Source organism: Oryzias latipes, chromosome 13 (assembly GCF_002234675.1).
Source record: "Oryzias latipes chromosome 13, ASM223467v1".
In the NCBI taxonomy this organism is placed as follows: Eukaryota; Metazoa; Chordata; class Actinopteri; order Beloniformes; family Adrianichthyidae; genus Oryzias; species Oryzias latipes.
The window spans coordinates 5,104,995-5,121,508 of NC_019871.2; the positions used below are offsets into that span (position 1 = coordinate 5,104,995).

At 41.6% G+C, this 16,514-nt stretch overlaps 1 protein-coding gene across 5 annotated transcripts in view; it reads right to left on the reverse strand.

Annotated features, from left to right (window-relative positions):
• Positions 1-1,107: 1,107 nt before the first annotated feature.
• aplp2 (amyloid beta precursor like protein 2) overlaps positions 1,108-16,514 on the reverse strand; it is a 62,630-nt gene continuing 47,223 nt past the window's right edge. For 2 of the 5 annotated variants that reach the window (XM_011482280.2, XM_011482279.2), the window contains 8 exons: positions 15,663-15,791; positions 11,320-11,419; positions 10,768-10,941; positions 10,232-10,267; positions 6,976-7,058; positions 6,128-6,205; positions 2,795-2,950; positions 1,108-2,684 (listed from right to left, as the gene is read on the reverse strand). In XM_011482280.2, coding sequence (XP_011480582.1) covers positions 2,583-2,684; positions 2,795-2,950; positions 6,128-6,205; positions 6,976-7,058; positions 10,232-10,267; positions 10,768-10,941; positions 11,320-11,419; positions 15,663-15,791 — 858 coding nt within the window. In that variant the 3' untranslated portion in view covers positions 1,108-2,582. The remainder of the gene's footprint in view (positions 2,685-2,794; positions 2,951-6,127; positions 6,206-6,975; positions 7,059-10,231; positions 10,268-10,767; positions 10,942-11,319; positions 11,420-15,662; positions 15,792-16,514) is intronic. The other 3 variants (XM_004075268.3, XM_020708078.1, XM_020708079.1) reach the window with 3 other exon arrangements.

Sequence of the window (16,514 nt, forward strand, 5' to 3'; positions counted from 1 at the left end):
AACAATAATTATTGTCGAGTGTCCTTGATGCGTTGTTGATTAGCTGACAGGATGAAAGATCCTATCAACTATTTCATTTATTTTTTTGCCCCTCTATTTATTTATTTATTTATTTATTTATTTATTTATTTTTGCTGCAATGGCGGGTCTGGGCAAAAAAAGCAACTGCAAATAAAAAAGAGGAAATCCAAATTTAAAAAAAGACGAGCAAAAAAAAAAAGCAACTGCAAACAAAATAAAATGCAAATAAAAAAGAGGAAATACAAATAGAATTAAATGCTGCAAATAATAATCGCCATGACAGCAAAAAAAGCCATTTATTTTTTTATTTGCATTTACTCTTTTTTATTTGGATTTCCTTTTTTTTGCAGTTGCTTTTTTTCATTTATTCTTTTTGCCATTCAGTTTTTTTTTTTTTTTTTTGCTGCAATGGCGGTTCCGGGCCACCGTAGATTTGAAGCAAGTTGTGAAATCATTGTCAAATGTATTAGACTTTTTCTTTCTTAAATTTTAAATGAACATTTTATCATCTTGTTTTCTAAATTCACTCGGTTGATAATAAATCAATCATTGGTGGTTTCTTACCTACAAATTTAATAACTATACACCATCAAATTGTTAAATAAATGTGTCATTATTTAAATTTGTCAGCAAATAATAAAATAGGAAATCACTAAATAAATGTTTTAAAAATATATGGGATAAAATATTTAAGAAGCCATTAAGAAGCAGATTTAAATATTTCAAGAAATATTAAATCTGTTTTAGAGTCTTTAAGATGAATTAATTTCAGAAACAGCTCTTTAAGATTTCAGGTGCAATACCCAAAACTGTCGGTAGATGGAGCAAAAGAAGACTTAAGCGAGGTTTTTTAAATTCTTTTAAAAATAAAAGCTCTCTTGTATAGTGATACACAAACAAACAAACCCAAAACAAAAACCTTGTAATGGAACTCCTTAGGTAAAAAAACATTAATTTTGCTCCACTATGTGGCAACTGAATCCAATTTTAGTTACACTGCTTTAAAAGGAAACTCACCTCGTTACAAAAAGAAATAAATAAAAAGACAAACTTTTTTTTTAAGCCATCAGAAATAAAATCAACACATACATTTGGAAGGTGTGAGTTTATTGACGTGTTTTCTCAATATAACCATAAATCAGTTTCAATTCAGTTTGATCACCCCCACCCCTCCCATCTCAAACTTTTACTAATATTCATAACATTTTTTTTCCCCCGCCCCCACGATCAAGCAGGCAGTTACAAGGTCGAAGCTATTGGGGTGCATAGTGAGACAGTCACATACAGAGATACTGTCACAGGAAAAAGGAAATAGAAAACGTAAAAAGAGATTTCATTAAAGAACGATGCACGCCACAGATAACCCTCTGAAAAATCAAAGCCATGATTGCAACGTCAACTATACAGGCATACAAAGACAATACAGAGATAAAGAGAGAAGGGGCTTCTAGGGTTTACTCGTTTGTGTCGTTTTCTAGCTATAAAAATACGCAAGTCGGCTTTTTGTGTATCAGAAACCAGCTCTTCAAGCCTCGACTCTGTGCGTCTGTCTGCCTGCACAGCCCTCCAGCTCCGACTGCCCTCTCTGAGGTCACTGCACACAAAATGCAACGTTTTTGGTGAATGAAACGATCCAGGAAAGGTTGAAGAAGGTCCGTTTGGGGTCTGGAACTTGGTTCTTTTCTTTTATTTGTATTAAGAAATGAGATTTCACCATTAAAATAAAAAAACAAAACGAATAAAGCCCCTCCACAGTACATTCAACTATGCAACACATCTGTTTTCTCTGCACCCTCTGCCAGCGGTTGAAGGCTGGCTCTGTTGCAGGAAGGAGAAGGACATTCATGTCAGTGACGGTTCCGAGATCGATTCTGAACTGGGGGTCTGTGCACACCTTCATAACCTCCATCCTGGGAAAGAAACGTGGAATAAAAACATCTAATCTTATATGCATATTTATATATATATCTATTTAAACTGTATATGTTGTCTGTCATTGTAACAAAAGAAGTAAATAATCATCCATTTCAAATTTGCCGTTTCACTAAACATTTAGACGGTAAAAAGAAAATTCATATACAAGCAATTGGTTCAGTTTGAGAAAACAAAACAAAACAAAAAAGGATAGAAGACATGATTCTTTTTGAGGAAACCCATCGGAAAGCGCGTTAATCACACTCGCATGCTGGAAAAGAAACAATGGCCTCTCAAGAAAGATTAGTTTGATTCGCTTTGTTCTTTTCAAAAGAAAAAAAAACAACAAAAAACTTGAAAAAATGTTATACATCTCGATCCGTATCGATCAAATTTTGCAGAATCACACATGACACCAGCTGCTTCAAAAGAACGGTAATCAAAAAGAGCTCTATGATACAACAGTAGCAGTAGTAGATGTAGTAGCATTACTTAAGGATTCTCTCCAACAAACCAGTAAATGGAGTTTGGACATATGTAAATGATTTTAACGATATTATCGCGTGTTATTGGTCAGTAGTTTTTCGTCCCACTTCCTCCGTCTGGCTCCACGGCGCCTCCAACCCCCCTCCATCTGCAGGCTGTGGCTAGACCTGCATCTGCTCCAGGTATTTGTAGGTGGGGTTTTCGTAGCCGTGGTTCTGCATCTTGTTGAGGTGCCGCTCTTCGGGCGTCAGCATGGGGTCGACCTGGGGGGGGGACAGAGCCGTTCTGAGTGACAGCGAAAACCTGCTGCACGTGCGGAGCGTGAATCTAACTTGTTGCTGCTCTGACAGTCGGGACGATGTTCTCCTCTCACCTCCACGATGCCGTGACTGATGGTGCCGTATTGCCTTTTCCTCAAAAGCACCAGGCTGATCACAATCACGGTTGCTATGGCCACGGCGATCACCAGCAGGCCGATCAGGGTGCTGCTGCCAAAGCTGAAGTCCTCCCCCAGGGGGCGATAGGTCTCCTAACAAGCAGAGGGAACCAGTGAGGAGAGGAACTAAAGCCGAAGACGACGAAAACGCTCTCCTCCATAAACACACATTTATCTCGCTTTATGACTAATTTCTGCTGTTTTGAAATGACTTCTGTGAGTTTGCTGCTTTTCTGCTCATGAGCTTCACTGATTCACAGAGCTTTCCTTCTCATTGCTCACAATAATTGCTGGTAAATTAGTTTTTTTCTTTTTTTTGCCTTATACAAAGATTTATTGGCTTCCAGAAATCACAGCAACAAACCCATACTCTGCTTGAAAGTGAAGCCAAACATTGTTTTTTTTTCATACTTGTGAGATAATTTTGAAGTTGAAGTGAGAAAATGGTTTTCTGCATTAGAAATCTATATTTTTTAAAGTGCAAACGCCAACATGAAATTAAAGTCTAACAAACAGTCTGTTTCCTCTTCTTTATTGTGGCATAACGAACTCAGTACATGACTATTATGGGCTTTATAAAGGCTTTTTTATGTACTTTTTGTGACAGTCACATTTTTTACCTGGGATTTGATTCGGAACTGGCAAAACCCAACTAAAACCTCGGTCGCATGAACCTGTACGGAGGGTTTGACCCGTATCGAGTCCTGTGGGTTTTTGGGTCGACCCAAGGAGGAGCGTCCTATCTTAACCCTTGTGTTATCTTAGATGACCCCACCCTTACATTGACGTGTTCTCCCTACCATGACAAAGGTGGATAAAGGTGGAAAGATTCCACGTAATCCATGGACACCAGTGAAGATCACAAATCATTGAAGAAAAAAGGTCCAGCGCACTGTCTAGTGGGTCTAGATGACCCAACTCCCAATGTTAAAGTGCCTAGGACAGCACAAGGGTTACAGGGACCGCACTTGTGTCTTGCAGTTCCCTTGTGACTCGTGCAGCCATCTCATGGGACACCGTGAAAACGGAAGGAACCATTGTCATGTGTGTGATAGGTGTGTCGTGAAGTATTTGTAAGGCTAATGCAGTGCTTCTCAAATCGTGGGGCGGCGCGATGCGATGCCAGGGGGGGGCGTGCAGTAGTGGCAGCCTTAGGCACAGGCAATACGGCAATTACCCGCAAATTTAACAGGGGGCGGTGGAGGCAGCGGCTCACTCCTTCGAAACATTTTCTTTTTCCTAGGGAGGGCTTTGGAAAAAATAATTGAGAAGCACTGGGCTAATGGAAGTTGCATGCACTTATTACGTACGGGTGATGCTGTCACAAGCGGCCCGTTCGCCACACTTTACTTGCTAGTAAGGTGCGAGTCCTTGGCTCTGTACTGACCGCGCATAGGTGATACGTAAGTAAGACGCCATAGGATGACCACACAAACTACACCCTGTCTAATTTCCCCTTTTACCCTAACAGCCAGGCGGCCCGAAGGATTTGAGAAAATCCCTTAAAACACACCTGCATCTCCCCCCTTTCCTTACATACTGTATAAGTGTTGAGTGACCTGTCGCCCATAGAAAAAAAAATTGCACAAACATTTTTGATCTACGGGTTCGCCAAGCGATCAACTACTTAAATTTGTCCTTTTATTCTTTTTTGTACTGTTGGGTCCTCATAACTTTGCATGTGATTTACTACAAGAATGGGAGTTGCAGGTTCTGAAAGCAGTGTTTCCCAACCCTGTTCTTCCGGGCACACTGTCCTGCATGTTTTTCATGTTACCCTGCTCATGCATACGTGATTCAGCTCATCATCAGGTTCTGCAGAAGCCTGACAACGACAGTCATGAAAGGCAGGTGTGTTAGAGCAGGGTTGGATTGAAAAATTGCGGGACATTGTTCCTCAAGGACCAGGGTTGGGAAACACTGTCTTACAGACACACATCAGCGCTGTTGAAACACTAAATGTTTTAGCCAAGAATGAGGCAACTCACAGCCTTAAGTCAAATTTGGATAATCTTCTCTCAATCCTGTATTAAACCAACTTCAAACATGAGCAGCATATCTATATTTACATTTGTTAGCTCACATGTAATTCCTTTATTTTGTACTAAAAATAAAATTTCCGATTAAAAGTAAACAAAAAACTTCCGACCATCACACAAAGACTAAATCTAAAAACACAAAGTTAAAACTTTTACCTAATAAATAAAGGATGAAACTCAGATTATTTGAAAGAAAGGTGACTAAAAGGTTCATCTGAAAGTGTTGCGCAGAAACCTCCTATTAATCTAAGACTTATTTGGTCAGGACAAAGAAAAAGCCCAAAACAAACTGAAACTTGACTAAAAGAATCACAAACTGGTTCTGCAACACTTGTGCTGTGGTTTTTGGGACAAAGGAAGCTGGTTGTGTAACCATGGCAACCTGGAGGTCTTCTGATCTTTTCTCAAAGTGTTCCCAGTGGTCTTTTAGTAGTTTCTGCAGAGCGGCAGGAGTTTATTAGGAATTTGCCTCCAAGTCCTGGTTCGTTGCTGTGTGCTCGGAGAAGGGAGCTTGTAGCAAAACGCTCTCTTTTGAATAAAGAAATACTCAGAAACGCAATTTTAAGTTTCATTTTCTTTAAATAAGTCCTCCATCAACAAAAGAATGCCACAAGGACATGTTAAAAAACAATTTTCATCAGAGTGGGTCTTTAATGGAAGAATTTTTAGGGAACAATAGCAAAACATGAAATAAAAAGATTTTGATTTCAATTTCATTAGAAATGTTATGATGACAAACCAAAGGTCAGACCTTCTCCTACATTCTTTAAAAGATCCTTTTCATTATTATTTTTTTTATAAATTCCAACAGCAGCCTTTAAGTTTGCAGAAGCCGCGGCGCATTATGGAGGTATTCATGTTATGGCTGATGTCATGAGCATCCAAACAGAGACACCTGCCCGTCTTTACACATATGATGCAGTCTGATCATATGATGGGGTGGGAGGGGGTCGTTCTCTGCTCGTTCCCATGCAGTTTGTGTGTGTGTGTGTGTGTGGGGGGGGGTTACGCATTATAAAGACCTTCCACGTGTGCATTCAGGTGCATTCACGGGACAAACATGCATCCATGCAAACACCATGTTTACATCTAACAAAAATAAATATATTTTCGAATGTTTTGAACATCTTTGCAGCCCTTCCTCCTCCTCCTCCTCCTTCTTTGACCTTCCTCTCGCTGCTGATGACTACAGTTCCCCAGAGAGGCCTGTGGAGGGCGCCACTATACTCACCAGCTCATCATCATGCATAACGCTGACTCTCTCTGCACTGAAACGCACTTCTTTAACATCCAGGGACTCATCAATCACCTGTCAACACAGACAGGGGAGCCCAGGTTACACTCACCACAGTGTGTGTGTGTGTGTGTGTGTGCGCGTGTGTGTGAAAAAGGAAGAGAGTAGAGGTGGAGGCAGAGGACCAATCGTCTGCGTGATGAGACACTTAAAGCTGCTTTGTACAGACCAGAGAGGGACATAGATAGAAGGAGGGTGGTGTTGTTGCGAACATTTAACAACACACTTTTTTATTCTGGACACACACACACATCTGGGGGGAAAAGCTCCGTGGGTGGAGGTGGGTGTGTTCAGAAGCTATTGTGGTTATCTGTGGAGATGGAGCAGTCCGGCGGGCGTTTCTTACGCAGCTTTGCATTTCAAACTCTGTCCAGTAGCTCCGCCGTGGATTGCTCCATCTCGGAAAAAAACCCCAACATTCCAACAAAAATAGATTAACAAAATCGACAAATACACTTGCTGGACGACACACACACCGATGATGCATGAGCGTGGAAGGCACAACGCACAAGGTGAGGGCTCCTAAAGGCAGGCGAGTGTGCAGCCAGACTGCAGGGAGGGAGGTGGCCAAACACACAGGCATGCAGACAGAGGGAGTCAGCCGTAACCATGACAACATAGTTACAGTAATAATCAGGAGGAAACGAATTGAAGAGAGTTACTTGAAAGCGCTGTGTGTGCTCAATCATTACAATCGGCAGCAAGAACGCCTCCCGCAGAGTCACATCAAAGACAGGAGCAGAAAGGAGGAGGATGTAGGAGGAGGAGGTGCAGGAGGTGCTCACCACATTTTCTCCCATGTTGGGGTTCCTGTTGATGATCCTTTCCTCGGCGCCGATCAGACCGTCCATGCCGGCCATGGCGGAGCCTGGGGGAGCAGAGGGGAGCTCGGTCAGCGGCAGAACGCGAACGGAGCACAGACGAAAACAAGCGGGTATGGGGGGGTGTGGGTGGTTGACAGCTGCTTTTTTTTCTGCTGACAACAAAGCCCCCCCTCTTCTGTTCAGCACAGTGCGAGCACTGTTAAACCCTCCACAACCCCCCCCCCCCCCCAATGCCATGGACTGGATCTGTGTCCAGATTATCCCACGTTTATCTAGAAAAAACTGTGAGTCTGATTGGATCTGACCTTCAAAAATAACCGGATGAGTCAGAGGGAGACGGTGGCAACATGCAAGACCTGACATGATGTCTCAACCTCAAGGCGATCTTATCAGCGGCATCAGCGGCGATGCCTGAAGTCTGCGGTGCCACAACAGCAGCTCTTTCTTTAAAGTCCCACTCCGATGTAAATTGTGTTTTTCGTCATTTTTCTGATGATGGAGGATATATATTAAGTAAATTGAGCTTAAAATTGCATCTCTGAGTGCCCCTTTTATTGAAATAGTTATGAATCAGGGATTGTTTGAAAAAATAGCTTATTTCAATTCAATTCAATTCAATTTTATTTGTATAGCCCAAATACACAACAACAGTCGTCTCAATGGGCTTTCGTATAGGTAATTGAGAAAGTGAAACATAAAATCAAAAGGATCACAAATACAAAGACTTCAATAGGAAAATACTAAATTGAACTAACAAACTGACTAAGCTAAACATCCCTGCCCTTAGACCCCCCTTCGCGGTAAGGAAAAACGAAAAAACCTCAGGGGAGCCCACATGAAGGAGGGATCCTCCCCCAGGACGGACAGGCGATTTACCAGAACTCATAGAGAAGAATTAACTTATCTAACTCCACAACTACATATTTAAAGTCCAGCAGACGAGCTTCATCCAGACGGAGTTGGGGGGACGGCCGGGAAAAAGTCACCTGAGACCGGTCTTTAGCCGGTCTTATTTGTGATAAATATGCTGAGTGGGTCACAAGCTTCCTGCTCCAACAAGGAGGGGAAAGGGGGCGGGGCTGAATTACAAATTTGGTCCCACCCACAAGACATTTCTGATGAACTCCTGCCACTCTGCAGAAACTATGTCATATGTCTAGAAAACGACACTGTTTTTTTTCTTTCATTTGGTAAATTTAAAGACCATTGGGAACAATTTTAAAAATACATCAAAAGATGATCGGAGTGAGTCTTTAAAACAGCTCCTCTGGACTTTTTGAGTCTTTCTCTGTGCTTCCCCGAACAGTTTGACCCTTTCAAACACTACAAACTAGTAGATGGTGAAGGAGATGGTTGGATTTCGAAATGAATTTAAAGTAACTGACTTCAAAATGAACAGGAGGTTGTAAACCAAAGCTCCTCTCTCTGTCACAAATGAGACTTGTAACGTCAAATCAGTTAAAGATTAAAAGTGTTTTGAAATGATTCACAGAGGACAGATGGTAAATGTTGAAGAAAAACTTTTATGGGTCGACACGCTTTAGTAAAAAGAAGTTTGAATATGCTTTTCTATGTAAATGATAAATCCGGTTGGGTTTGTAAGCTTTGGAATGTATTAACATTTCTGTGACGTTGTGTTTTATATCCAGCTTTCCAGATGAACATGCCCGACATTTTGCTGAAAGAACAGCTGATGGCGTGAATCTCAAAACTGACAGGAACTTTTATTTTGAAGGTACGGATTTTAATAAGTTTCTATTTTGGAGACTGTTAAATTCTGGAGCTTCTTGTCTTTAAAAAAAATCTTTACAATGTTTTCGTGACATTATTTGTCCTAAATGATTTATTTTTGAGTAAAAAAGGTCAAACATCTCAGATTTGTTCTTGAAAAAGTCGACATAGAAGGATTTTATACAGTAAGAAAAAAAAGGTCTACAATCTTTGATATATTCAAAGGTTAAAATGACAGAAATTACTTTTTATTTGAAAAAAAAAAGATGGACATTGTTGTTTAAAATACTCAGAGGAAAAGATTTGAACAGGATAATAAATTAGGGTAATCTCACCAGGATTAAATATGTGCAACATTTTTAAATCTATGGATTTATAAATTACTTTGAGGCTTTTCCTGGAAAACTAAACTCCCAGGAAATAAAAATCAGCCGGATTTAGTCAAGAATAGTAATAAATGTAAATGTTAAACAACTGACAATGTAATGAAAAGAATCAAAGTAAGAAAAAAGAAATAAAAACCTGTTTCATTTTTTTAAAAATATAGTAAATAAAAGAAATTGAAATTTTCTGACATTTATTGCACTTTTAAAAAAAATTGTTTTTATTTGCAGCTTTTAGGCTACAGATTGTATTTTTAATTTGAATTGTTTCAGTTTTTGTTAGTAAAAATTAAAAGTAAAACAAATATATTTTATTTTACTTTATTTATTTTCTACTTTACTCGTTTTCGTAAGTTTTTATCAATTCTTATTTTGTAAGAATTTTTTTATCTGTTCTAAAATGTTTACATCCATCACTTTGGTCAACAGGTTAACATTTTTAAAGATTTTTTAAATATTTCGCCTGAATGGAACAAATATTTACTTGATGCAGAAGCTAATTCCTGTTTGAATTAAAAAAAAAACTATGTTTATGTGAGTCTGTGATTAAAAAAAAAAACAGTATTCAAGTGTTTTCGTAATCTGATCTGCTGGACATTTTAAGCCGGGATGTGTTTTTTTTCTCACCATGGCAACAGCCCTGAAAGGGAACTTAAGTCCTGCAAGTCAACAGGTAGGGATTACTATGGGATGGAGGAGAAAACGAAGGAGTCTGGAGGACAGATGACAGCACTTCACACTGGAGGGGAAGTGGCAGCAGCAGAAACATGAGCTTCAAACGCGACACTTCACAGCTCGATGGGGGACAAGCGCGGCGCTTTGACAGGCGGCGGCCTTGTGGGGAGGGGGGCAGGGGGTTGACCCCAGAGGGGGACGTGACCTCTCCCTTCAAGCCTTTAAAGTCTCTGGGTTTTCTATGAAGCATGAGGCGACGAATCCCGACGGGATGAAACGCAAAGAACGATAAAAAAAAAAAAAGGAAAGAAGCTTGCAAATGGGAAAACAGGGAGGAGAAGCAGAACGGTGGAAGAAAATGAGGCTTGGAAAAAGTGGAGGTGTGAAGGGGGCGGGGCAGGAAAGCAAGACGCAACAGAGGCACCAACCTGTCTTGAAGGCACGTGGGGAGTCTGACAAATCGCCTTGGTGTTAGAATGAGCAACAGAAAAAAATCAAAAAAGGAGAAGAGAGAAAACTTATGTAAGAAGAGAAAGGCAGGATCGGTTATCAAGCTGTTAATCGAGTTCAGCAGGGAAGAATCTGAAAATAAATATGAGAACTCAAACAGGGTGAGGGTGGGGGGTGGGGGGGTGACATCTGGCTTCGTCGCAGGCCTCTGGGCTGCTGGCCTGTGCATTAAACGCTCCTGAGAGATTCAACTGCAATTGGCTTTCCATCTCGCCGCCGGCGTTTCCTCCGTCACTTTTTCCTCATCTCCATCCCGCCAAAGCTTCTGGCTCCAGCTCAGTTTGATCTCGAGTGGAGGCTGCATGGACAGCGAGGCTTCAGGGAAATGTGTGGGCTCCGATAAGGCCCCCCGCTCCCCTCGCTGCGGCTCAGAATGGCCGTGCCAGCCATTGTTCTGCAGAACAGTGCGGGTTTGTTTGCTGCCGTGGCTGCTGCGGCGGTGGCGGCGGCTCACCCTCTGGCTCCGGCTGGGACCCCAGGGATGAGACCTGGATGGGCCGGTACGGTTTGCCCTCGGAGATGGGGACCTCCACGCTCTCCTCTGACGACACCGTGACGTCAGGCTGTGACTCGGAGATGGAGGACAGGAACTGGTCCATGTCGGCCTTCTGCTCCTGGAGCAGCTCGTCTGCGGAGAGAGGGGGGACGCGATGAGAGGGGGCGCACGCAGCAGACAGCTCCTCTTTCTGCTAACCGCCAATTACAAGAGCTGTTTCCCAAGTAAATACGTCCCTAAAGAACGGGATAAAAGCGGTGACCCAGTTCTTCCTCTGCGTGAGCTCTGCTTTAACTCACGCTGTAGGTGCAGCCGGAAAACTCTTAAACGATTCGGACACATCTAAACGGGATCCCGCTGAGGACACCCCTGCGTTTATTTATTTTACATTCTTACTAACAAATGAGGCAGAAGCTCCTGTGTACTTTTAAACAAAAATGTTCCCGCTCAGACAGTAAAAACCGTAAAACCTGGTTGGTCTTGGTGCTTTTAGACCTCCCGCCGACTCACCGATTTCATCCTGGATCTCCTCGGCCACATAAGGAACTTTGTAGAGCAGAGACAGACTCTGGTTCATCCTCTCCTCGATGACGCGCAGGTGAGTCATCACCTGTTGTTAAAAAACAGGAAGTCAACCAAACAATTTCTTCTTTAGAGGATGCTCGTTCCCAAAACATCCTGATCCGATGCGCCTTTTTTCTATGGGATCAAAATGACCCCCCCCCCCAAAAAAATCCACATTTCACTTAGCTAAAACTGAATCTTTTACATTTATTTGTCTCGGAATAAAAATAATCTTATTAAGAACGTTTTTCAATCACAAAATAAACTAATCCTGATGGGGGGCATTCTTGTTCCCCCCATGGCAGTTTTTTTATAGCTCTTTTCTTATGTTAGTGATCAGTGGCTGGGGGGCTCAGGCGGCTGCGTGTAGCACTGGCACAGGGGGGGCGCGATCAGCTTCATTCAGTGTGGGTTCTTGGGTCAAGAAGACTTCATTTGGTTGGAGCCTGAAGTAAAAACCATTTCCTGTGTCAGTCTCACTCGGTCCAGTCCTCTGATACAGTCAATGTCTTACTTCAGCACTGCTACTCAAAACCAAATCTAGTTGTCAAAGATGCTTTAAAAATACTTGTATAAAAGTATTTTTGTCTGATTTTGTAGTTTAAATATTTTACTACGCTTGATGTACTTACTAGTAACCTTGTAGTGAGACGTAACTACTTGGTTGGAGACAATACCTCTTGAAGTTGAGTAATTTGATCTTAGAAACGTCTTATGTAACCACATTCCACTGAAATGTGTTTTTTTTAACTTTAAATTGTATTTTTAAGGAAAAGTTTAAGGACTTTCTGGTTTGAGGGAAAGTTGCATTTACCAACAGCAGGACAGATGTTTGACAGTTTACATTTAAGTTTTAAGACAAATAAAAACTGTTGGACTGTTCTACTATTTAAAATTGGATATGTTTGGGGGAAACGTGTATAAATATGCCTTCTTTAAAGACATAAAGCTGTTTTTTTTTTAAACGAAAGCTTATTTTAAGAAGTATTATTTGCATTTACCTAGATATAAGCGTTTATAGTTAATTTAGGGGTTTAGTATTTTGTCCTTTAAAGGTTAAGACTCACAACTTATTTTAAGAAATCCTATGAAATTCTTCTAGCTCTGTTTGCTATTTTTTTCATGTGTAACAGAAGAAAAACACTTTTCAAAGGAAGGCAATTAGTTTGAAAAATCATCCTACAAATATAGATGAGTAGTAAATGAACTTTTGTTGACAATTTAACCTCTTTTAGGAATGTTGTACTTTTAACTTTTATCATAAAAACAGGAATTTCTCTCAGGTATATTAGATTATGTTTATCTAATTACTTAATTTATTTGTACTTTATGTTCTACATGATGGTATAAGGTTTTATTGTTGTAAAAGAGAAAAAAAAAGACATTTTGTTCAGCTTATTTATTAATATTTTGCTTGTATTTTTGGATATATCAACATTTAAACATTCATTTGTTGATTTTTTTTCTACTGAATTTAGAAGTTTAGTAAATATGATGTTGAAAATTGATGTATTTTATTTAAATTGCTACTCTTTACTTCAAAGTTTATAAAAAAATAATGTTTTTTAGTATCAATGTTGTATGAAAACATCAGCTCTGCCACTTTTTGGTTTCTTTTTCCACCCCTGCATCCACGGAAATACTCCTGGGACAAAAAAACCCCAATTTACTTAATCTTCAAGCCTGCAAGCCTGAACAAGCCTCCGCCTGCAACAGAAGAAGCTTCACTTTCAGGCTGTGATCTGACCCGACACGTTAGTCGTCAACGCGACGTCACTGCCCTGCAACAAAACCGCTCCTAATGAGGAGGACACCCAACAATACCGCTGGATCTGACAGCAGTTCTGACACTGAGGCGCCGGCATGTTCCCACAGTTCTGCCGTAGTTGGCACGGCATAAAAAGCAGCGTCTGACAAAGCGGCGCATATTTCTCCCTGCAATGGCTGAGGCCTTTAATGTCGTGGTTGTGGTGCAGCAGGCGCAGCAGCAGATGACATTAGTGCACCTTCTCAGCTGGGAGGTGTGCTGCCTCCCTGCTGGCTCCTTCTGGTACTGCATCGGACAAACAATCCTCATCATGAGAGCTCGTCAATCTGTGCACGGTGCAAGATTTCAGACCTTCAAGATATTTTACCAGGTTTCAAAGTTTATCTTTTCTCTGCACCTTTCCAAGCTTTTCTCAAAATCAGCACAGTGGAGTTTTCTCTCTCTCATTAAGAGCTAGAAATAACAATTTTATCATTAAAATAAGTCATAACCTGACTTATAGAAAAACTCAACTTTAGACTAAAAAACTCAAATTTCACTATCATTTTTGGTTCAATTTTAAGGTAGTTCAACAAATATTGAGAGGTTATTGTGATTCAACAAAGCATTTAGATTTAAGAAAAAGTACTAGTTAGTATGTGATTTTTATGAGGATTTATTAGCTCTTTCACTGCCCAACTCAGACAAAAATCACCAAAATGATTATTTTTTCAGCTGTAATCACTGTAATCAATATGAACTAGAATAAGGTTCTTAAAAACACTACTAATGGGGCTGTAAAAATTCAATTTCAAACTAAAAGTTAGCTTTTTAGCAAATTTTTCTACTTTTTAATGCTTGCGTGGAACGTCTTGTGTCTAGATTTTGATATCTTACCATAAGATTTGTTAAGTAAAAACAGATCACTGCATGTTCAGTCAAATTTAGTTCCGTCTAGTGATTTTCTTCTTCAGATGAGTTCTCTTTTCCTGTTTTTAGGCTACCACTTCTCGCAGTGGTCAGCACTGGCCTGGAAATTCTGCCGCATCAAGAACGGTCTTTTTGGGCAGCTATAAGAGCAGCGGGAGGTCGCACGTCTCATCCGTGGAGATTGGAGGCAGCAGCTTTATGAAAAGACCCCCCACCCCCACCCCACCCCCACCCTGGTTGTCTCTGTGTTGTTACATCCACCTGCTGTGTTATCTAGAAAACTATTAATGGAGCCAAAGGGCAGCTAGAATGAGAAGCTTCCAGAGAAATCCCTCCACTGCAGCTCAGAGTCCGCCGTTACACAAGACCACGTTAATCTTCAGCGGCGGCTTAAGTGAATGAAACATCCGCCCGCCCGCCCGCCTGCCCCCCCCCCCCCCCCCCCCCCGCCGCTGCCACGGCACCTGCTTCAGACGAGTGCGCACGCTCAATTCAGAGAGCTCTTTTTTACCTCCTACACAATCACAACCCAACAGGGCAGAGAGGAGCCGGCTGAGGCATCCGCACACTTTGACGTTGAAGATCTTGCAGCGGCTCAGCCCCCGGTTTCAGGCTTACAGCCACAGCTTTAATGCCTTCAACGCCGAAACCACAAATAGAAAACCCCCAGAAATTATGACCGACAGCTCCACAAATCCTGCAGAACTCCAGCTGGTGACAGAAGCTTTAGTCACATCCACCTGTACACATGCTGTGGGTTTTTGGGTTGTCCGCATGACGGTACAGTATCAGCGATACTTCTGTCTCGCTGCGACTCAAGTTTAACGACTTGCTGTTCCGCATTAGTCCGAGGAATAAAAATTGGATGATGTTTTTATGGTTTTGTCCACACAAATAAGAAAAATATCCTAAAGTTCATGATGAGGATGATCAAATGTTGGTTTTGGACTCCACCCACTGATCACGTCATCAACACATCGATGGCTTCTGTACATTGACTTGAGATAGAAACTTAGTGCCCCACATGCACAAATCGTGTTTGTTGAGAATGCACGGTAAGTGGAGCTGGTGTGTATTGCAGTCCCCTAAAGGCTCTGTGGCCATCGTAAGTGACGTCATGAAAATGGAATATACCACTGTTGTGCATGTGGTAAATGGATCGTGAAGTATTTGTAACGATAAGGATGTTGTTCGAACAGCTGATGCTGTCTAACAGTTCCCTTATGGCGTGCTCTAGTCATTAGTAGGGTGTGACTACTGTTCGCAAATGCTGTGATACGCAAGTGCTCGTGGGATGAACATGCAAACTACACTCTGATTGGTTAATGTCCTCATTTCTAGGAGTCAGGCTGCAGGCAAATGTACGTTACGCCTTCGTCTCACCAACTTTTCCCTTACTTACCCTGGCGTTTTGCATACAAGTGTTAGCTATGACCTGTCGTCTGTAGCACGCCCGTAGCAAACAATTAACTCAAACATTTTCAACCTAAGCTGTTACTGACCTTGATATTTTGTGCGGGTCAACTATAGGTTTCCCTATTTTTCCCCCCACAAATGTAAAGGCTTTATGTATGGTCTTTGTTTCAGACCGTAGATGATAAAAAACACCGACCTGTGACTTCATCTGAGCTGCCTTTTCGGGATCCACAGCCAGAACATGCTGGTAGTGGCGGATGGTGTGCTGGCGGTCTTTGTTCTCGGCGCGGACGTACTTCCTCAGGGCTTGGAGGATGCGATGAGGCTGAAGAAGACAGAAAATCACGTGTTTTGAGTTATTCAATGCTTTTCTACTTGACAACACGTGCGCTCCTTTTTGATTTCTATCTTTTTAATCCAACCGGCTTAAATGAATAATGTGGAGAGAGGACAGAAATCTGTGAAGGAGGTATTCCGGGTGGACTGAAAGGTGGAAAATTCCTTCTTAATTTTTCCGTCTGTGGTCAAATTTCCGCCTGTAAGCTGCTCTGCCTTCAATGTTTCTGGGAAAAGAGGACGTGAAGCTTTGTGTAGGCGTGGGGGAAGATGAAGGAGACGACACGCTCAGATGAAAACTGTGGATTTGCCCTTGAAAGAAGAAGAAGAAAAGGCAGCTTCTCTGTGAGGACTGAGGCAACATTTTTTTTTGATCTTCTGCCTTTAGTGTCAGGGCAGGGGGAATGGAAAGGGGGCGGTTACCACATGACAGGTGCATGCAACAAAAAAAACACAAATGTTTTTTGCTTCGGAAATCGCTTCACACCAGACATGATGCAAATAGCAAACACATAAATGATTCAACCGTTAGTAAGACGTTTCCCTCTGATGTTTGGAGGTGAGCAGCGACCTGTGTGAGCGGGGTGGAGGATCAAACGACTGTTGGATGAAAGGAAACTGAAAAAAGCGCAGCGTTGGATTCTAGCGGTTAGATTGGCTGCAGCGGATTCGGGGGGTTGACTTCGACAGGTGCAAAAATCCCCTTTCTTCA